General features: G+C 36.8%; 2 protein-coding genes across 4 annotated transcripts in view; one reads left to right on the top strand and one right to left on the bottom strand.

Moving 5' to 3' along the window:
* Positions 1 to 8,818, top strand: part of LOC121325932 (probable JmjC domain-containing histone demethylation protein 2C) — a 97,954-nt gene extending 89,136 nt beyond the window's left edge. For all 3 annotated transcript variants that reach the window (XM_041269010.1, XM_041269009.1, XM_041269011.1), the window contains 11 exons: positions 319 to 532; positions 1,231 to 1,448; positions 1,756 to 2,037; positions 2,875 to 3,043; positions 3,147 to 3,237; positions 3,379 to 3,509; positions 3,637 to 3,759; positions 4,051 to 4,190; positions 6,143 to 6,319; positions 7,191 to 7,322; positions 7,881 to 8,818. In XM_041269010.1, the coding sequence (XP_041124944.1) occupies positions 319 to 532; positions 1,231 to 1,448; positions 1,756 to 2,037; positions 2,875 to 3,043; positions 3,147 to 3,237; positions 3,379 to 3,509; positions 3,637 to 3,759; positions 4,051 to 4,190; positions 6,143 to 6,319; positions 7,191 to 7,322; positions 7,881 to 7,976 (1,773 nt within the window). In that variant the 3' untranslated portion in view covers positions 7,977 to 8,818. The remainder of the gene's footprint in view (positions 1 to 318; positions 533 to 1,230; positions 1,449 to 1,755; positions 2,038 to 2,874; positions 3,044 to 3,146; positions 3,238 to 3,378; positions 3,510 to 3,636; positions 3,760 to 4,050; positions 4,191 to 6,142; positions 6,320 to 7,190; positions 7,323 to 7,880) is intronic.
* A 1,445-nt stretch (positions 8,819 to 10,263) lies between these two features.
* Positions 10,264 to 18,739, bottom strand: LOC121325933 (nuclear receptor-binding factor 2-like). The gene is made up of 4 exons (XM_041269012.1): positions 18,554 to 18,739; positions 14,440 to 14,524; positions 13,265 to 13,305; positions 10,264 to 13,060 (listed from the first exon to the last, which is right to left on the bottom strand). The coding sequence occupies exons 1-4, from the start codon at positions 18,581 to 18,583 to the stop codon at positions 12,335 to 12,337; spliced, it is 882 nt and encodes a 293-aa protein (XP_041124946.1). The 5' UTR covers positions 18,584 to 18,739; the 3' UTR covers positions 10,264 to 12,334.
* Between the last annotated feature and the right edge of the window lie 4,687 nt (positions 18,740 to 23,426).

Below are 23,426 nucleotides of genomic sequence, written 5' to 3'. Positions count from 1 at the left end.
TGAATCAAACTAATTTTCTCTAACTGTCCTGCAACAATGTATTCTAAAGTATATAACCACAACTACAAATAAAACTGCAATCCAAACTGCATGTTCTGTTGTGGGTGGGTGTATGTTTTGTAGATTTAACAATTAGCTGGCACTGCATTTCCTCCTGTTTCCTGGGTTATACTGGAGGCATCAGTAAGTACATACAAACACTTATGCAGTTATGATAAAACCCTGATCGGGATGTTCTTTACCATAGTTATCAGAAGTTATCAGTTATACATGCATCATGAAATTTATATCTGTTTTAAAATATTTTTTGTTTTGTAGGTATTGCAGAATGTTCTTAATCACAGCAACAAAATTTCTCTGTGTAAGCCTGAGTTTCAGCAAAAGAATGCAACGCCAAAACTAGAAACAAATGGTAGTAGCAGTCCTGGAAGCAACACAAGCACAGACAACAAGTTAACGCCGCCAGAATCCCAGTCTCCTTTGCACTTCCTGGCAGACTTAGCAGAGCAGAAAGCAAGAGAAGAAAAGAAAGGTAAGGCAGAAAAAGAAAATCAGGACCCTGGTGCTAATGGACTTTGATAATGCCCCCACTATTGGATATTGCTGTAGTAGTTTGTTCCAGCTGGTAAGCTTTGTCAGCATGTGAAGCTGTCAATAAGCCAGACATTGTTCAAATCTGAAATGAAATAAGATTCCATTTCTGCAGCTCAAGTTTAAAAGGTGGTTAAAACCTGAAGTTCTTTATAGTTGTTGTCATCCCAGATGAGTTGAGCTACACATCAAAATAATAGTCAAGTTAAACATTTGAAAAGACTGTTGAAATACATATTTTACAATAATAAAAAAAATAAAACAGGTCTTTTGAATCAAAGCCAATTCAGCAGAAAAACAGAAATTTGCAGAAAAAACCCAAAGTGTATTCTAATCCTCCAGGGGTTTCTGAGTGGAGCGCCTATACAGTCTTAAGTTTCATGCTAAAGTTATTAAATTATTTAGTACATATTATTGATGCCTGTCCGTATATCACACTTGGCTTTTTACATGTACGTACCATGGATGTAGGTCATCTACTTTTTATGGTAAGAGTGGATGTGTGGGTCTGAAATCCTTGCTGAAATATAATAAAGCAAGATACAGGATTTTTTAGGATTAATAATTATTTTTTTGGTTCACTTATATATATATATATTAGTACTGAAGTCATGCCTCTGAAATCTTCCTTTGTTGCAGAAAACAAAGAATCCCCACTCAGCAAGCAAGTGAAGGAAGAAAAGGAACAGACAGACAGTTTAGAGTCTTTGAACTGTAAATCTTCCTCACTAGTGGCCAACAGCAATGAGCAAGGCTCGACCCTCAGAGACTTACTAACGACAACAGCTGGCAAACTGCGGCTGGGCTGTACTGATGCTGGCATTGCATTTGCTCCTGTCTACTCTTCAGGGACACAAGTGAGTGGCTCTTTATTGCCAAACAACATTTATGTGAAAAAAACTGGCAAAAATAAATGTACAGCTATGGGGTGAACACATTTTGCTTCATAAAGTCACATGAAACCTGCTGAGTAATGTTATGTTAACATATTGAATTACATACCACTTTGTAGTTTTCCATATATAGATGAACCTGTATTATATCACCTTGCTTCATATCATATCCTGTTTATTATCACGATTTTTCAAAAACCACTCGACACGCACCGTAGGTTCATGCTCATGAAGCTTTAAAATGTAATTTATTTATTTATGTTTTACCTAGACTGGAAAAGGTATAAGAAGCATACCTAACATTCTGGATGACATCATTGCTTCAGTGGTCGAAAACAAGATTCCAGCAAACAGAACAGCAAAGCTAAATCTTAAACACGAACTGAGTGAGGAGAATAAACACGACAGGAAGAAATCCACCTCAGACGAGTCGAGTAGACTGCACTCTGATATTCCGCATTCCTGGCTCTGTGATCGGCGTCTGCTTTGGCTCAAAGACCACAGAAACTGTAACAACTGGAAACTGTTCAGAGAGTGTTGGAAACAAGGGCAGGTTAGTACTGTACCAGAATGAAAATAAAGAACAAGACCCACACGTAAAGGAAGTTTATTCACCTCCTGAGCCAAAAAAAGGAGAAACCTTTGATCATAAAAGATTTTTCTTTCCTTTCTTCAGAATGTTACACATCACAGTACCTGAAAATGCCTGTCATTAAGTGTGATTTTTAAAAAATAGCATTTAGTACTTGAAAGTCAAGTATATTTAATATGGTGTTTGACTCTTTACACAGAACACTTTAAGTTTATAGTCTTGATTGGCACACGTCTACATTCCATGATTCATGCAGTCTGTTTCAAATACTGGTGTTTTGCATGAAAAATTAACCATTTCACTACCACATTGATTGAATCTCTGGCCAGTAAAATCTTTACAGCTGATACACAGCTCTATTGTATGATTCAGTAAAGTTCCCATCACACAAACTTGCAAGACACACAAATCTCTGAGGTGCCCAAGTCCATCTAGCTAAAGAAATATGAGATTTACCAAACTTATTTTTGGAGATATGTTCTCGCATCCTTAAATCAGTTTCAACTGCATTTAAAACATCAGAAATTGGAAATAGAAAATAAACAAACAAGCAATCAGTATTGGCAATATTCATTGAGTCCATGTACAATAAACAAACAAATACAAACACTTATAAATTGTAATGAATCTGCTAAACATCAGCATGCTTAAATTCCAAACCCTTACAGCCTTCACCAGAAGAATGTTTAGTATATAAATGGTATTAGTAATGGTTATGTTTTCTGCATATTGTAATGATTGGGCAAGTTATACTGCTCTTCAGGGTGTTTAATTGTGATGCATATTTAATTGTTTCAGCCTGTTCTTGTGTCAGGGGTGCATAAGAAATTGAATGCCAATCTGTGGAAGGCAGAGTCATTTAACCAGGAGTTTGCGGATCATCAGGGAGACCTCTTAAACTGCAAAGATGGAGTGGTTTCTAACTCGAGCATCAAGGAATTTTGGGATGGATTTGAGGATCTAACAAGTAAGCATAACTTACTTAATTGTGTGAGTTGTTGTTATATAAAAATAAAAAAAGCACTTTGAAAATTAAATATATATATTTTTTGTTTTGCTTTTCTATTTAGAAAGACTCAAGTCAAAGGATGGAGAAACTATGGTATATCGCTTAAAAGATTGGCCATCTGGGGAAGAATTCATGGCCCTAATGCCTTCTAGGTTAAATAGCTTTATTTTACATTAGTTTCTGTTGTAGATTGTTGTTATTGTAAATTTTTTTGTCTCTTACATTTTGACTTTAGTATTTTTCATTTCTGACTGTTTTAAGGTTTTTTTTTTTTTTTTTAATTATATTTCTAGGTATGATGACTTGATGCGAAACTTACCCCTGCCTGAGTATTCAGACCCAGAGGGAAAACTCAACTTGGCATCCCGTTTGCCTACTTTTTTTGTGCGGCCAGACCTGGGGCCCAGACTGTGCTGTGCATATGGTATGTGCAAATAACTAAGATGGCTGTTGCAAAAGATGTATTTTATTTTTATTTTGTTATGTTTTTATTTTTATTAAAGTTAGTAGATTTTACCATGCTTAATCAGCTGCTCATGATTCTGTGCCAGGTGTTACTGCTTCTAAGGAACATGACTTCGGAACAGCCAACCTACACTTGGAGGTTTCTGATATAGTCAACGTGCTTGTTTATGTCGGAGTAGCCAAAGGAAATGGAGTCCTTTCTAAAACTGGTAAGAAATATGTGGATAACTACTATAAGTAACTGATCAACATAAAATTACGAAATAAATAGTTTCTATGCTTTATAGTGAGCCATTAAAATGTTAATCTTACCTGAGGCTAGTTTGCTGTGTTAAATTGAGGTACCATTTCTAGAATACATTTTTCTTAGATCCCTATATTGGTCAGCAGTATTGAAGTGGTGGAATAACATTTTCTTCCATTTCCAGATAAGTGTGTGTTTCAGAAGGTAGGTTTATTTTGTTGTGGAATGGTGTAATAAAACAGCGTTTTATTTGTAGGCGTGTTGAAAAGACTGGAAGAAGAAGATTTGGATGAGAACATGAAGAAGAGACTGAAGGACTCTACTGAGACTCCAGGTGCTTTGTGGCATATTTATGGGAACAAAGATGCTGAGAAAATTAAAGACTTTCTGCAAAAGGTGACAAAAAAAAAAAAAAAAAAAATCAATTTCATTGTGCTAGAAAGATAAGTTTGACCTCATCCCATACAACTCAATGCCTTAAATGAGTGTGTGTCCTTTTCAGGGCAGATTGCATGTTTTGAAAGTTCTGTTCTTTTTTTTAATGTTGTGGACTTACAGTGGCTTGCAAAAGTATTGACCCCCCTTGGCATTTTTCCTATTTTGTTGCCTTACAACATGGAATTAAAATTGATTTTTATTTGGATTTCATGTAATGGACATACACAAAATAGTCCAAATTGGTGAAGTGAAATGAAAAAAATAACTTGCTTCAAAAAATTCTAAAAAATAAATAACGGAAAAGTGGTGCATGCATATGTATTCACCCCCTTTGCTATTAAGCCTCTAGATAAGATCTGGTGCAACCAGTTAGCTTCAGAAGTCACATAATTAGTTAAATAAAGTCCACCTGTGTGCAATCTAAGTGTCACATGATCTGTCACATGATCTCAGTATATATACACCTGTTCTGAAAGGCCCCAGAGTCTGCAACACCACTAAGCAAGGGGCACCACCAAGCAAGCGGCACCATGAAGACCAAGGAGCTCTCCAAACAGGTCAGGGACAAAGTTGTGGAGAAGTACAGATCAGGGTTGGGTTATAAAAAAATATCCGAAACTTTGAACATCCCACGGAGCACTATTAAAGCCATTATTAAAAAATGGAAAGAATATGGCACCACAACAAACCTGGCAAGAGAGGGCTGCCAAAACTCACCGACCAGGCAAGGAGGGCATTAATCAGAGAGGCAACAGAGACCACAGATAACCCTGAAGGAGCTGCAAAACTCCACAGCGGAGATTGGAGTATCTGTCCATAGGACCACTTTAAGCCATACACTCCACAGAGCTGGGCTTTAGGGAAGAGTGGCCAGAAAAAAAGCCATTGCTTAAAGAAAAAAATAAGCAAACACGTTTGGTGTTCGCCAAAAGGCATGTGGGAGACTCCCCAAACATATGGAAGAAGGTACTCTGGTCAGATGAGACTAAAATTGAGCTTTTTGGCCATCAAGGAAAACGCTATGTCTGGCACAAACCCAACACCTCTCATCACCCCGAGAACACCATCCCCACAGTGAAGCATGGTGGTGGCAGCATCATGCTGTGGGGATGTTTTTCATTGGCAGGGACTGGGAAACTGGTCAGAATTGAAGGAATGATGGATGGTGCTAAATAAAGGGAAATTGTTGAGGGAAACCTGTTTCAGTCTACCAGAAATTTGAGACTGGGACGGAGGTTCACCTTCCAGCAGGACAATGACCCTAAGCATACTGCTAAAGCAACACTTGAGTGGTTTAACAGGAAACATTTAAATGTCTTGGAATGGCCTAGTCAAAGCCAAGACCTCAATCCAATTGAGAATCTGTGGTATGACTTAAAGATTGCTGTACACCAGCGGAACCCATCCAACTTGAAGGAGCTGGAGCAGTTTTGCCTTGAAGAATGGGCAACAATCCCAGTGGCTAGATGTGCCAAGCTTATATATACATACCCCAAGAGACTTGCAGCTGTAATTGCTGCAAAAGGTGGCTCTACAAAGTATTGACTTTGGGGGGGTGAATACTTATGCACGCTCAAGTTTTCTGTGGTTTTTTTGTCTTATTTCTTGTTTGTTTCACAATAAAAAATATTTTGCATCTTCAAAGTGGTAGGCATGTTGTGTAAATCAAATGATACAAACCCCCAAAAAATCAATTTTAATTCCAGGTTGTAAGGCAACAAAATAGGAAAAATGCTAAGGGGGGGTCAATACTTTCGCAAGCCACTGTATTTATTTTTAAAACAGATTCATTTTTACTGATGGCACTAATTTTGTATTTACATGGGGTGTTTATGTAACTAACTTATTTATTTTTATTAAAAATATATATATTTCTGTTCTGGTTTTGTTTTCCTATATCTACACTGCAGGCTGCAAAGGAGCAGGGCTTGGAGGTGCTCCAAGAACACGATCCTATCCGTGATCAGAACTGGTACCTGACCAGAAAGCTGAGACAAAGGTTGTATGAAGAGCATGGTGTTCAGGGTTGGACTGTTGTACAGTTTCTTGGTGATTCTGTCATTATTCCTGCTGGGGCAATTCATCAGGTGAGCCTCTACATATGATAAGGTTTATATAGTGAATAATATCGGATAAGCCAACTGAGAATCTTGCAAGGGGACCATATGACAAACGGATATGATTCACCTTACACTCTTTATATCAGTTTCATTCTGTACTTTACACTTTTTATTTGTACAACATTTTAGGTGCACTGTGTTTTAAATTCAAGAAATATTATGAAGCTGTCAAGGATATCAGGTACTATCCACGGTCCTTGAGATACAAAAATAAATCAATGAAGCATACATCTAGAACTTTAATGATGTTTTTAGCATGTTAAATACTGTAAATGCCCCCCAAATCACCTGTACCAAAACTTCACAATTTGAAGTACTGTACACAGCCACAGTATTTAATACCCAAATTATATTTAATTATAAAGTTAAATGCCAAATCTTGTGCAATTCAAACCTACTACAAAAGTGTCTGAATCTAAAAATGACAGTGTTGCTGTTTTATGTTTTGCCGATAGTCCCTGTTAGTAGTTATAAATCAAACGATTCCCTTTTAGAGGAAATGGTATGATTTATAAAGGTCTCTGAGCATAAGAGAAGACACAAACTGTTCAAATATATTCTTGCTACTCTGCCTTCTGTATGTATGCCATCAGGCAGTAATCAGAAAGGGGAAACATTTTCTTACATTTAGTTAGTAGCCAAATAATGAACTGTGGAATACACAATGCTTGAGTTATTTTTAAAACCCGCATCTCCCAATGTGTGTCTTTGCCATAAGGTATACTGCATTTTTTATAGTTAGTGAATACTGAATGTAATTTTGGGGTACTTGCACTTGACTTCCTTCCTTTTGATAAAACTGAATGTACTATTTTAAATTATTTTTGTGGTTTTGCAGGTGCAGAATCTTCACAGCTGTGTTCAAGTGATTAATGACTTTGTGTCTCCAGAACACGTGGTGCACTCATTTCACTTAACACAGGAACTAAGATCATCTAAAGAAGAAGTTAACTATGAAGATAAGCTACAGGTAAGGTGCTCTTTTCTGCAGTGAGGTTTGTTTTTTTGCCATGCATTATCCCACAGTCCTTGTCAATAGGAGTTTTACTAGATTGTCCTAATTAGGCATTGGTACAATAGGCTACTAATTTCATATAAGAAACAAAACACAAATTATATCTTTAGTATTGTTTTGATTTTAGCAGTGTGCATTTTTTTGAATGCACACTGACAAATCGGGGACTGTATGTACTGAGTTTAAATATGTACTTGCATAATTATGGATACTGCAAAGAAGTCACATGGATTATTTTGGGTCAAAAGCATCAAATTTATTTTACTTACAAACCAAATTGTGAACGCATTGCTTTCAAACAATACGTTATCTATACTAGCAACCATTTCTGAGGAATGTGCACGTCAGGAAATGATAGGTATTTATGTGTAATTTTTTGTATTAATATGCAGTAGTTTTACTTTTTATATAAAGATAGACTAATTAGGTAGTCAGCATTTTTTTAAAGCAAAAAATGAAATGCTTCTTGGTAAATTAGTAGAAGTAAAAGGATGTTTTTTCTTTTTTTTATAGGTAAAAAATATCTATTATCATACAGTAAAGGATGCCGTTGGAAGTTTAAAAAGGTTCTGTGATGAAGAGCTTGAAGATACGGAAGAACACTCTTGACAGTTTTTGCATTTTCTCCTTATTGATCTTGAAGACTGGGGGTAGCTTGAGTCCTGCATCATGTGGATGCACTAACCTTAACATCATGAACCTACAGTGCCAAGCAGAATTAAATGGTATTTGCTACGAACACCATTACAGTATAGCCCAACGGATAACAATCACAGTGATTTCAATGCAAGACTTAAAGATAATCTATTAAAAATGGCACTGTGCTGTTTTTTTGTATTATACTGTATAATAAGTTTGTTTAAATGAAAACAAATACAAAATGATGTATTTATTTTTTAAAAGAATTACAGAGCTCTATGTTATAAATCAGATGTAAATGTGACTTGTACAGTTTGCTAATATTAGTCTGATACTGTTCACTACATTGAGACAGTTACTGTGAGCAAGGCTACAGACACCAGCAGTTGCTTGTGGTTGGGGAACCTTTACTGAATCGCACAGCCATCATGTCATATCTTTTGAAAAACTAACTGCCAAACTATTGTAAGCAATGTAAAGTTCTGTAATGTAAAGCAAAATGACTAAATGAATAACACAAACACTTAAGCATTTAAAAAAAGTATTCACTGTAAAATTGAAGACAATTTACAAAAGCTGTAATTTATTCAAGACAGTTGTGTTGTTTTGTTAAATTGTTATGGTGAACTTTTGAAGTTTAAATGACTTATCAAAACGTATTATGCTGTGTAAATATATACATATATACATTCAATGATGTATTTTTTTAAAACATGGCTTGCTTCAAGTTTGTTAAGTGCAAATGTTACATGCTTTCTACATTTGAAGTTGAAAGGGGTTTTACATTTTCCATTAAAATGGATTTATCAAAATGCTGGCTGTGTTTTATTTTTACGTTAATTAGGGTATCAGAATCCAGGGATATATGGAGGAACCCGTCTGTCAGTATGCTACAATTACATTTTTACATGAAGAATTCAGGTCAGGGTGGCCTACTTTTTATACTGATAGCTCTAATTCTGCAGGGGAAAGGCACAAGCTAACAGAAGTGGTGCATCAGTCAGAAGTGGTGCATCAGTTTCCAATAGTTAATCTATTTGAAGGAACTTTACTGTGAATAATTTGTATTCTGTGATATTGTAGTCAGGCAAGCTTATACTGTTTTTAGTTCACTTTGATTGCATAATCAAACTATCACATTCTAGTAGCCTGTTCAAGCTTCCATTTGTGTGGTGATGTTAACTTTGGTCTTCTGGACTATTTTGTGCATCTGTTAAAATCTAATTTTAAACAGTTAACATGTTAGATGACAGACATTGATGGCAGCATTGAAAAAATTACTGGAATTACCCACATATCCCTAGTTCTCCTGCTTCAGCCCTTTTAAGATCTAACTTGATTTGTGATGTGCAATTTACCAGGTTTTCTATGCCCTTAAAAGCCAGTTCTAACTGTACTGACTTTGATCTTTGCCTACATAGTTGTAATATGGAGAGAAGCAGTCTGCAGTGTGCTGATTAACTGTGTTGTTGATCCCTTACTCAGGCATTACCCTCCCCTTTGTTCTTAAGACACATACTCTATCTTCTGAAAGCCTACTATTACCTCACTTATTACTAGACGCAGAGTAACATTCGTAATGAGCTCCTAGGTCATAATTGGCCTTTAATATTGCACTTAATTTCATGTTTCTTTCATGATCGGGTCCCCCTAATCTTGATTTCATTCTATTTACCTCTATTATAATCTGTAATATACCCTATCCAAAAATACAATTATTGTCAAGCCATCAGATAAATTGTTGTTTGCTGTAGAATTCACAGCACTAAATCTGTACGGTATTGAGCATTTTCCCTGAAATATGTTGTTAGGAAACATCTGTAGTGTAAAACACATTTATCCCTACAATGTTTTATTTCAGGGTAGAATACAGATCCTATCACTAAACCGAGATCTGCATGTGCTGAGAAGTGTTAATTGTAAATCAATGAAAAGGCTTCGGAGAACTGAAACAGTAGATGCTTGATTGTGCTGGTGAAGAATGCAGCTGCATTTTCTTCTGGTGCACTTAAAAAAAAACATTAAAGGATATTGTCACAAGATACCTTGAAGACATTTTTCCAACAAAATAAGTGATCTGAATTATTTGGAAATAGATATCAGCACTGCATTTTTTTACTATTTTTTTTTATTGCATTGTTCTGTTCAAGGCTGTTCTCAGCATGTTTTAATCTCCTATTATCTTTAAACTGTTTTCTGTATAATGTAAAAGAAAATAATAAAAACAAAATAACTGCTCTAAAGAACCATGTTACCGTGACTAGCGTACAGGGCTGGAACCTATTCAAATAGCGATTCTATATTGACAGTCATACATCAGGAAAAAACAAAGTGGAATGTAAAATTTGGCATTCCAAATAGCAAGTCCTATTTACCAGTTTGAGCAGCCAGAAGTGCTTAAACTGCATGAGATGATCTCTTATAAAATATCCCACACACCTGTGTATAGCTACTTCAGACTCCCTAAAGAAAGATTAAAATGAATTGAACAGTCTTTAAATAAATTGTCTTTATTGTATTCTTAAAGATCATATACTTACAACTAGCATTTATTCATTCATGCATCAACATCAAGCAATAATACAAAAAAATATATATCTGTTGTACCCTGATTACTTTGTTATGTAAACCAATCATAAAAACATTGCTGATTTGGTTCCCTCTTTATAAAACAAATATAAGCCATTCATACAACTGGCTCAATAACTTGCATCACATTAAGAGCTCAAATACATGGCACAAACTGAGCACTCCAAGGTTAGTGCTTAAAATTAGAAATGCACCCTGATATAGTTTTACTTCTGGATGATTCTGCATATTAAAATGCAGTTACCTGAAAAAGTAGGTTTGTCTGGTATAAAACATAACTTGTGTGTGCAGTAGCTGACTGATTACAGTACAAATTAACTTAGTGACCACAAAAATTATATATATATAAAAAAAAAAAATCACATGATGAGGTACTGGATACACCTTTCATATAAGCCAGTAACTTGCAGTATTGACAGAAAGGCTGCTATTGATCTTAGCTACATTTTCACCAATGCTACAGGATTCACTATTGTTATCACAACCCCACCGTAGCTGCAAATACAAAATCAGAGCCCTCAGTAACATCAAAAAGTGGATCACCTTCACCTACTGTACATCAACTGTATGCAATGCAAATGTAAAAATGTTACACCTTCACATGCAGTTCGTGCTACTTGTGCAAAATAATGTCCAAACCAAGTGTCATAACAACTGAATATGCACTTGATATATGTAAAAATGTGACATGCAGACATACAGCCTTCATTTACCCAAATATTCTGACACGATCAATAAACGTATAAATTACTAAAGAGTGCTACTAGCAATTTTTACAACTGAATAAAAGGTTATCTGAATTCGCTAGCAAAACTCTTAAGCGTGACATAACGGACGACCAGCTCCACAACATCGTTTAGCTGGGGAGAAGAATCCTCAGCTGGGAATACAAATTATGATTTGAAAGTAAAGAATGCTACTATGCTTCTATAGTTTAAACTAGGCATTCAAAGGGCCGAAGGCAACTTTTACATATCACAGTATAAAAGGGCTTTTATTGCAGCATGGGTTATTAGAATATTTTATAAGAGATTAATTTAAATTACAGTACATCAAGTTAGATGTTGGGATCTCAAACTGTTTATTTAGACCAACGCAAGACCACCTCATGAATATGAGCCAGGCCATTAAGAGATTACTATAGCTCAGCGTCACATAGGGGCTTACTGCAAATTCCAGTTACCCCATTTAATTATGTGGCATAACTGATCTCAGTCACTGTTCCATTTGTGTAAATGTAGCAACCAATATATTTAGAAAGTAATAAAAGGAATATATCAGAAACAGAAACTCTTCTTTTACTACCCCCACCCACAACCCTTCTACTTCTGCTCCCCAAACATGCACATAAACCTTTGTGTACGAATGGCACACCTTTTCATTTTCTTAGAACATTAGTAGGGAACTACACTTTCACAGGACAAGGGTATAATGCGATTCCAGGTTTCACCCAGTGCAAGTCTGATGGAATGTCAGCTTGGAATTCACATCTACGATTCTTCAGAAGCTGGAGATTTCTTTTATTTTTATTTCAAATTTTAGGACACTACAAGACAGCCACACAAGCACATTTCTTTTAGCAAAGGCACAGATCCCTCTAAGATTTTAACAAGTACAGCTGCAGTAAATTATAGAGTATTAAATTACTGGAGTACTGTAAAAAATAATGCTCGACAGTGTCACACTATCTGCAGGGTAGCCACTGAACGCATCCTGCAATGGGTTTGTTTTTTTTTTCCTCATATACCAGCCTTGTGAGCGCCAAACTCCCTTTCTTTGTCCCTGGCACTCTTCATGTTCATTAGCTCTTGAAGTTCAGCCTGAATGTCTTCCGGAAGCTCTAAAGCAGGGAGATCATCCAGTGAAATGTCTTGAGTGGGCATTTCTAAAGGAGGAAGATTAGGTATTGGAATGTCCTTTGCCTTCCTATCGTCAGAGGGCTGAGGCAGTCCCCACAGCTCAGATTTCTCTACAAAGTCAGCATCTGCATAGGGCTCCTTCTCTAGCGAGGCTTTTTTCAGCCTTGCATTTTCAGCTTTGAGCTGCTGGTTCTCCTGTGTAACTTTCTCATTTTCAGCTAGAAGGAAGTCCACCAGCTTTTTCAGGTCGGCGATGGCAGTCTCTTGTTCTTCTAGTCTAGTCTTGTCATCCTTGAGGGCTTTGCTCCCTGTGCAGGTCTCCAAAGCAGCCCCTTTGTTCTTGAGTAAGTACAGCCAAGTGTCATATTCACGCTCCACAGGTCCAAACCGCTCCAGAGCTGAGCCCAGGGCTTTGTGGCCACTGTCTGTTTCTGTCAAGGAAGGTTTTGGAGAATTCATGGGATATGCAGCTACATCTCTGTCTGCTGGGGTTAGGCTGTGATTATGGACTCTCTTCCCTTCTCTTTTGGCCTGTTTCCACTTCTCTTCAATCAGTCGCTGCTGTCTGATATGACTGTCCCTTTGTAATTCCAGCGACAGGTGAGCCTGTGAATAAAAATTAATATTCAAAATACATTCATGTCATCAGTTACTTGTATTTACTAAAACATAAAAGCACACATGTATTTTATTGAATTGAGAAGTTATGAAATCTGACAAGCTTAAAATAATAACACAATATCCACTACTTGGTGTAGAGAGATGCAATGAATGACAATGAAACAAGCATTAATCAGAATCTGCTCCTACCTGCTCAGACTGCGTTGGCTTCATGGCTTCACTAAGCAAATCTGAATCAAACAGTGAAAATAAAGATAATTAATGATATTACTAATAATCCAAGGCATACATTTACACACACTCTAATAACAAAGTCTACTTACTCTTAAAGCTTATTGTTAAGTACATTTACACACATCTATAATATTAAGGTTGTCTAATCTTTTTTTTTTTTTTTTTTTTTTTAAATACTGTATAAACAAAAGGAAAGAATACAGTAATAGTAATACTAAATACAGATTTATTTATTTATTTAAAACACATTCTTTACCCGTTATTTAAATCAAAACAGATGCTGTTTAGCTATAAAAAGCTGTATATGTAAGCAATGCAATTACAGAACTTGCAGTAAAACCTGCATTGATCCCCAAACGACAATTACAGTGAAGCATTGCTTATTAAAATCTAGGTCTGAAGCATGGTCACGGTTGACTTTAGTAGCAACACAGACAAAAGTGTGTTGTCTACTTAGCAAGCAGGCTGGGATCTCCCTGAGTGTTGGACAACACCCAGCCAACCCCGAGACCAGAACCGTGGAAGCCTGGACATCGGTGAGGCCCCTCCTGTGCTGTAGGCGCCCCACTGATATCCTGGCTTCCACAGGAGCAAATTGCACTTTATAGACATCATTTTCACAAAACACCCCGGTGCACTCCAAGATCAAAATAAGCTGCACGTCAAGGTAACAGTTTTGGCTTTGCACTGATCTTTCGTGTTGCAGCACCGTTCATTGTACACTTTGTAATATTAGTCCATAAAATCTGTGTATTTTAGTAAAGTATAACAATGAGTAACGGATATGAGTTGTGATCATACATTACTGTGTTAATCCAGTTTCCTTTTCACTTTATAAACAACAAAACAACCTGGTTTTGCCATTAAATGTGCAAGTTAGGAGAGTCTTCGTCTACAAGCAAATACTGTACAAATGTAGTCTAAAATGAAACAGTAACTAATAAAAGCAACGCCATTATAATTTTCTTATTTTTAAGAAAAAATCCACAACAGGCTTCTTATGTTCGGTATCGAAAAGGATATTAACCATTTAAACCATTAAATGGTTAATAACATAATATAATAATATTCCTAGTGCAATAATAACTAACTAATAACATAAAAAACATTCATGAAACGAATGACCCAACCTTCAGCTTTCCTATGGCAAGCGATAGCTTCTTCATACTTCCCAGCTGCCAACAACCGGTCTGCCTTCCTGCTCTGCTGATGAGCCTGCAAATGAAACTTGTCATTACAGCACAGTGCAAAATGCCTCAATTTATGACAACTCTAAAAGATACGTTTTAAAAACAATTTATACCTGCAGTACTTTCAAATAAGTTGTTTAGCTCTAGAGATGCTTGCTGTACAATTTTAGGAGCATTATAAAAACAGTTTTGTAGAGCCTGCGTCACGTATTTCATTGCATTGGCATTTCCCATTACTTTTTGTTTCATTACTGAAGCCCTACTGACAAAGTATAAAAAAAAAATTGGTACATACAGGATTTTAATTGGTCTGAAATCAATTGTACTGAATGGAAGAGCAAATTCTCTTATTTGCTTTGCTAGGTAATGTAGTGGTACAGGATTTTACTGTGATCCTATGGCATGGCACTAATGTAAATCAATATATCATGATACTTTACATAATGTATTGTATTGTAGTAGAGGTATGTATCGTGATGCAAAACTAAAAACACAACATTGTAGTTCATCAAGTAGTTCTTGCATGAAGAATAAGTGTGTTCTGCAGTTGGTATGAATACATTTAACTCATTTCATTTTTGTCTTAACAAGTCTGTCAAGTAGCTTATCAGAAGCATCACATGTATCGCGATACATATTGTACCATGACTTGCATATCGTGTATTCTAGCATGACTTTAGTTTATCATTACAACCCTAAATGTAATACAATGCTTTATTTATATTATTCAGTCGATTATATATATATATTTGACTGTTCATCTGGATTTTTAAATATTGACATTGTAATAAGCAGCCCTACACTGTACCCTAGGTCTAGGATACAGCAGACGTTTAGACGTCACAGGATCAAATAACGTTCAAACGTCGTTCTGTCACTTCACAAACACATTATCACCTGATTATGTTGGCCAATCAAAGTCTGATTATTGTGGCAATTGCTGGGCGTAGTAACTACTAGCTTGATCAAAAACTAATCACTACATATACAAAAAGCAAAAATAGCAGAAATGGGCCAGGTGAGGCAGAGGATGCAGAGCGCTGCAAATACTGCTGCACTGAGGTACACGTTCGCACTGACAGAAAGAAAAAATAAGCGACGCATTAAACTAAAACAATAAAGTGAACCGAGAGACAAACAATCCGTTTATGCGACATTTACACATGCTTTAATAAAGAGAGCGCACAGAATGACTGTGCTTTGCTGGGCAGCGACTGTTTATTGCAGAGATGTATATATTGGTGACTTTGTGCAACAGTACTGTCGTCCATCAGCTAAAACACTGTCTAATGCCGACAATCTTAAGGCCCATTGCCCACTGGATCCTATGGAGCGCCATTTGTGCCAAAATTATCCGGCCGTTAGTTTGTCAATTTGTTTGTCAATTCGTTTGTTAATTTGTGAATTTGTTTGTCAATTTGTGAATAGGTCAATTTGTCCAGCAATTCATCCATAAAGGTGTCAATTCATACAGTAATTTATAAATGTCTTTGTTGATTCATCTAATAATTAATTAATTTGTCAATTCATTAATACGAAAAGCTGTATGGACCTGCAAATTTCCAATCAACCAGACAAACTTCCAACTGTCAATCTCGCACTGTACCGAAAACATGGCAACCTTTCTAGCCAATAGGAGCACACACTAATATATTAATCAATGAACGTCCACCTCACTTTAGACTGCTTCAGCCAATAATATTTAGAAGGGGGTTTCAAAAGATATTCTATTTAACAAGATATTTGACTCCACTGATTTTTAATGGAGACTTCTGTCTGTGCGCAAAGCATTGTGGTATATCGAGTTAGGCAAAAAACATTCTATGGAGAGTCAATGCAGGCGTACAAAATGTTGCTGATGGACAGACTATGGAAAGATGTTGTAAACAGACACCATGCAATCATCTTGTAGTGTAAAACAGAGCAGGGTTGTCAGAAAATGCAACAGCTGCTTTTACACAATGCTTGTTTAAATTATTATTCCAGCACCATGCCCTGATTAAAGGTTATTTCTGAATAAAGTGTCAGAACTTGGCGAGGTTTAATCTATCTACAGTGTTTGCACAAGAGAGTTTGTTCCTGAAGTCTGTTGCAATTGTTGAGCAAGCTCTCAAGTTTAATCTAGTCAACCATATCCCAAGTGACATGTCAGAGCATACCAGGAACCTGCAGATCACACACTCGGCTTTTAAACAGCATCATTAAGACAGCATGTTACTTACATTCTATTAACTGACCATGTGAAATGTAAGCAACATGTAGCACGTGCTGGGGACTGTGTCAGTCGATAAGCAGTGTTGAAAGGTGGAGGTTTCAGCCCTGCCAGTCTCTCCAAGAACAGAATGTGATGAAGTTTGAAGTCAGCATGAATTTCAGTCACGTTTAACCAGATTCCCTGTTAGGGAATATTTAACTCTCACAGTTGACAAGAATAAAAAGCTGATTTGACGCACTTTCATAGGCTGACTGCAGTAGATGCTTCTTGTATCCAAAACTGCCTTCCCTGTGTGTGTGTGTGTGTGGCAATCATGTAAGAACACAGGGAAAGGCAGTTTTGGGGCTGTTGCGTTAGTTAGTTGTGTATTTTAAATGTTTATACTTTATTTTGTTTTTATAGGCCTGCTATGTCTTTTCATTTCTCTCTGTATCCTTATTTTCACTTTTCTGTTTTCTTATAAGAAATGATAATAACATTGTAACAATTTACAAAACAGCTAATCAAAGTAAAACTAAGAAACAAAATGAAGCACTTCAGGCAAACGTCATGGCATTTCAAATGCTCTAATTGCACTGATAAAGGCCCCGGTCGACGACTGCAGTAAACAGACACCAATGTCAGTGTAATCATTATACTGCAGTTTTATTTGTGTTCCGTAAATCTGAGCTATGTCTATAATCGCTAACAAATGGCTGCAGAAAAATACTGTACTGATACAATGTATGGCGCCTAATTTCAGTTTCTGAAAATTCTTAACAGGTCACAGATAAGTAGCAGCTTTTTAACTTTGTTTGTATTGAACAAATATCTCAGCAAGCACCGTTCACACCAGGTCTTACACAAAAATGAAAAAAAAAAGAAACACCAGCAACAACTCATTTTCATATTTAGCCGGCACAATATTTGTAACAGCGTGGTTTAATTTCATATATCATGTATGGTAGGCTGATGTTAATTTTGTTAGAAGCAGAAAGTGAATAAAACAAATATATCTGCCTTTATTTGTGGCTCAGTGTGATTTTGTGAAATTCGTAATTGTATATAAATATGATTTCTGGGTGACTGTTCACCTCCTGTATACTATGCTTTACCACAAACAACCCGTATTGGTTTCCCGGGTTGTTTACATGACATTGAGGCTGCTTTCGCCTTCTTTCCACAATCCTGCTAAATGCAGAAAGTCGCCAGCAGGCTCCACTGTAACTCATAAAGAAAAACTAAAACGTAAGATTTAACAATGGGGATTGCATACGGATCGCTACAGGTATTCTACCAACATGGTTAAAATAATCACTTGCAATTCATGCATCTTGTTAATACTAGTGTTGTTAACACAGTCTTAGGTCAAAGAGCATTTCGTGTTAACACAGTTGCCATGCACCTGGGTATCCAATACTTCTATATGGTGCTCCCGGTAAATGCATTCGTATCTAACTAGCAAAACAAACGAGTGTAAATGTATGCAGGATCATTTAGTGAAATGCCTGACCGTGGAAAGAATTGCCCACATTTTCACGGCTGTGGTTTATCATTGCTTTGGTGCTGGCTGGCCCCACTGATGTAACCAACTCTGTCAGACACAGTTTTACATTAACGTATATAACTACGTTTGTATTTCTGTCAATAACCTAACAATGCTAAATTTGAGGAAGTAAGCGAATCATACTTTGTTGCAATAACGGAACACTCTGCGAGTCAAATAAAACGCGGTTAAGAGTTGTTAACCTATCATAGCGGATACAGGTGTAGGTATATCTTGTTAACTGAAATGTTTTTTTAGTCGGTTTCATGACAAGGGGGTTACTGTGCAGTCAGACAAACATCAACAAAACTTACGAGATTCAGAGGACTTTCCATCACCTCCATCGGTTTTATACAGTCTACACGCCTGGGAGGCACACCTTTGCCCTGGAGATGGTCATCTGTGCCTGCCAGTTACGCCATGGAGACGATCAGCTTCATAATACAGGATTACAGCCATAAACACCGAGCAGCACACCGCGCGGTGACGTCATAGCGACGCCTTCCTTCCTGTCCGTGCTCTGAAAGCTCGCTCGCTCGGCAGGAGATCCCGCGATAACACAATTGTGCACGTAGCTGTTCCACAGTTCAAGCTGCAGTGTCCGTTTGCTATATATTATAATAATTTTGTTATTATGGAAGCAAAAAAACAAACAAACAAACAAACAAAACGAATAAAGTAATTGTGAATTTAAATGTGTTGCCTTTTTAAGCAAATGCCTTCCTAGCTGTAGTTTTTTTTTTTCTTTTTTTTTTTTTAATAAAACGATTAGCAAAGAGGTACCCTTATAAAAACATTACCATACAAAAGCACGTAACCACAGTATATGGGAAACAGGAGAATCACAACAACACTATTATTTGTCTTTCAGCACATTTAAAATGAGGTATTTATAAACATCAAGGAATGATAAAGTTACGTTTTTGCTTTTAAATTGTTGCAGTGCAGTTCAAAGGTAATCCACGACAATACACAAGACGTTACACGGTGCAAGGTTAACAGAGACCACAATAGGGAGCAAGTGTTCCAGGAATCAATTACCGTTTCTGAAACTGTTCGTGCTCAGATTTAACCCGTCCTGAACACGTGCAATACTACTCTGCATGGTATCGACCAGGACATAGCAAAACACGCAGAGATTTTAAACCTGTTGCAGGACTGCATGTTTCATAAACATCAGTTATGCTGCATCAAAACACACGGTTACATAATATTGTAAATGGCGTACTGTGCCAACTGTCCTCATGTGCTCCAGAACACACAATACGTGTTCAATCTTTTATTTAGTTTGATTTACCGCAATTTTGTAGGTTCCCTGATTTTTGCATGGGCACAAAAACTTACTTCACCGACATAATTATTTGTCAACAATGATTGACAAACAGAAAATAAACTGTATGTTGTATGAGTTAGGTTTTCCAGGGTTAATTTAAATGGCATCTTTGCAGGTTATGGTGTGTGTGTGTGTGTTTTATGCACTTACTATGGTATAATAATGCACTTTGCTATAGACAGTTAGCTAGATGTTTCTGACAAGAGTAGTGTAAGCCTACCATTCATCATTTTTCTCCAACTTGAATATACTGTCTTCCTCTACTACTGTACCTCAGTCAAAAGAAATACAGGGCTTGGGCATTTTCACACACATAGCACGCCTGACAGAATTCCCTACATGCTATTAATTGTAACATATGAAGTAGGCTATGAATGCTTTAAGGAATCACCATAACAGTAGGAAATGAATACATTTCTGGGATGATGTAATAGGCAATTATTTTGCACTGCGCCCTGTGTAAGCTCAAGGTCAATGCAAATTACTCAACACACACAATGAATTAGCTGCAATTATGATAACAAGGGTCTCAATGAGCACATTGGTCTATTTTGCGGCCACACTTAAGAGTAGAGAACGGTAGTCTCTTGGCGTCCGGAAAAGAAACGTTTTCTGAGGAGCTGAGAGTGCTTACGGCTGAGGTCACTCAGCATGAAACGGAGTTGTTAGGAAAAGCCTCGGCCAACATCAGCTATGCTGTTCTCCTTAGCAAATGATAAGCACTGGCCTGCCCTTTTTAGCATGACATCCAGAAATTTGCCTGGCACTCTGGAAAAGGTGGATTGGGCTATCCGTCCAGACATCCCAACTGTGGTCCGAAAGGAACCAGAGGCTAAGTAGTGCAGAGAACACAGCACTTTCACATGTGCAGGGATAGAGGTCCCTATATTGACGCTGAGGTGTATCTCATCCACCAGTTCAGTTATTAGGCCTATGAAGACCTGCGGAGTGAGACGGTAACTCTGTAGCATCGCATCCTCTGGCATCCCAAACAAAGTGACTCTGGGATTGAATATGCAGGGTCTTCTTCGTCTTGTCATTCTCCTCAGCAAGAGTCCAGTGTCGCCGCATCAGGAAGTGCACCACAGCAGCCATCCTGAAGCCAATGACAGGTCTCTGCAGGTGTGTGCTTTTATACAGCTCTTAGTTACTCGCTTCTACAGTGGTTTGCATGTTGTAAGAAGAGGTGTCAAGTTTTTGGAGGGTCAGCAATTGCCCAAGTGCAAGGCAAAATCCTTACATCACATTGTAATGTTTGTGCCTGCTCAGTATCCAGATACTGCCCAGTTCCAAACCATTTTCTTCATTTGAATGAATTTCAATATAATTGTAATGGTTTAGTGATGGCAAAATGCACATTTGATTGGGTGTGCAGAACGCTAGGTGAACACCATTCTTTAAATACGCCGCATTTGTACCGACCGGTAAAATCAGACTTTACGGCTGCTAAACACTATTTATGGCAGCGTTGTAGTGAGTTTGCACCCGCAAACCACTTTGCGCGTATCTTACATCACACGCATCATCTCGGTGCTTGTGTTTGTGAATGACTGGAAATATCATTTTCTCATTGCAGTGCTAATAAAATTCCACTAGGTGTCACGAGAGCTAACTCTTTTTATCCAGAACATCTCTGTAAATCTCAGAACAATGGTCGTATTCTTACAGCGCAGATTTCTGCAGTTCTGCACAGTTCTGCGCGTTATACCAGGACTGCTGCGTGGCGTCACTGAAATACACCCACATAAAATCCTGTTGTTTCCAGACTCTCTAAGCTGTTTCTTGAGGGCATCAGCTTCAACAACGTTACTGGGTAGTTGGTTCGAGACTCCCATGTGATATATAAAAAGTGCCTCCTGTTTTCTGTTCTAAATACCCCTTTATCTCCACACACACAATCATACATAATTTAATGAGACATAAAAAAATAATACTAATATCCCTAGACAATCTTGTTTATTTATTACCTTAAAATAAGTACTACATAAAAATAAATAAATAAATAAATGTGTGTGTTGTCATGGTAATTGGTGATCAAATAAATAATAAAGTAAAATAAAATAAAATAAAATAAAGGTTTGGAAACGCGTTTCTCTAGAAGGTGCGTCTGACGTCAGAAAGACAGCAGCCAAGAGCAGCCTGCACAGCAAGATCTGGGTGACAGAACGCAAACACAATTGTTCAAAATAAGTAGATTTGACGAATATTGAAAATGATATTAAAAAAAAAAAAAAAAAAAAAAAAAAAAAAAAAAAAACAAAAAAAAAAAAAAAAAAAAAAACACACACTCACCGCAAACTATTTTAACAACAACAATAAAGTAATAAGTTTAATGGCATACCTAAGCCAAAAATGTTATTTCTACATTCTAAAATAAAAATCTATATTTTGCAATAAATTCCTATAGAGTATATCAAAGCTTGCCGTTAAACAGATGTAGTCATGCAAATTGAATATTTGTTCAGTGTAATCAGAACTACCACGAAGTTGGACTGGGAGGGTTTGCATGTAAGGAGATATTTTTTTACACCTTAAACTTGTAGTGATAATAAAGAGTGTGTCTGATTACAGAAAAACACATTTCATGCCTCAAATTAAGAAGAAAACGCGTTTGGTTACCTTGATCACAAGTTGTGTTTTTCATAGTCAAACATAATGTGTATTCATTTTAACACATGTACTAAATGCAGCCCATGAAACATTACTGGTAGTGGTGCCTGTATATTATGTTTTAAATATTTACTCTATGATAAAAGTGAATAGCCCCTTAAACATTACCATGCATATTAATAGACAAGCAATAGCAGGATACCGTAACTTTAATTACCGAAATAATTAATGTTGCTGTACTGTAATTGATTAACAAAACGCTTTAGTTATTGCTCGTCATTTAAATTACCAGGTGATGGGTGCAGTTACATTCATAACCACTAGGTGCCACTGGAAAACTTCCTCTTGGCATCAGAGGCTCCTGTAGGCTGAAGGAATGCAGTAGCTTCCCAAGGTCTTTCACACTAGCATCCATTACAGTTGATGGGGAAAGTGCCCCTTAAAATACATATAGTTACAAAAGTTTTTTTTTTTCTTTTTCTAGACCTAACATGCAGCCATCTAGCCTGTGCGGTATGTGGATTTTTAGAGAAACCATGTGATATTGTGACCTTTTAACTCTGTTGACCCCACATGCTTTGTGGTGTAGAACCATTACAAATGATTCCATACATCATTGAAAGGTACGGTATGGGTAAAATACATATTTAAACTACACTTAGAGTACTTTGTTATGTTTTCTTAACATCGCGATTCTCAATAAACGAGGAACACTAATAAGGTAATACGGCTAAGGAGAGGTAAAAAAAGCATAAGTTAGAACTCCTTTGAGGACGAACTAGACCATAACATGGAGTTTGCAAAGCACTAAAGGCATCTGACTTAGCTACAAAATTCCAGTTTAATTAACCTCTATTATTCTACTATTCTTTGAGATCTCAAGTATATTTCTGTCCCAAATAAGAAAGGAATGTGGTGACAATGAACTGATATTTTTCTCTTGTAATAAACGATTTGCTTCTTAAATGTTGTATAACCAGCTAACAGGCCCTGTTCACAAAACTACATACTTTACAAAATACAAAATACTTTAACCAGTTAAGTAGTTTTGAAAGGATAAACTGCTGAAGCATTTTAGACAGTAAAAATACCACAAAAAAAAATCTTTGAGAAGATATACGTTAAGTAGTTCTGCAATGCTATGTAAATATGGTATAACAGAACATTTTTAAATAGAGGGTGGATATATTTCTTACAGATAAGGTGGTCTGTGTTTTTTGAGGTTGGGGGAAGACCACAGGACA

The sequence above is a fragment of the Polyodon spathula genome, chromosome 13 (genome assembly GCF_017654505.1).
Source record: "Polyodon spathula isolate WHYD16114869_AA chromosome 13, ASM1765450v1, whole genome shotgun sequence".
Taxonomy (NCBI): Eukaryota; Metazoa; Chordata; class Actinopteri; order Acipenseriformes; family Polyodontidae; genus Polyodon; species Polyodon spathula.
The sequence above is the reverse complement of the archived record's forward strand: the minus strand, read 5'-3'. Positions and strand labels throughout refer to the sequence as shown.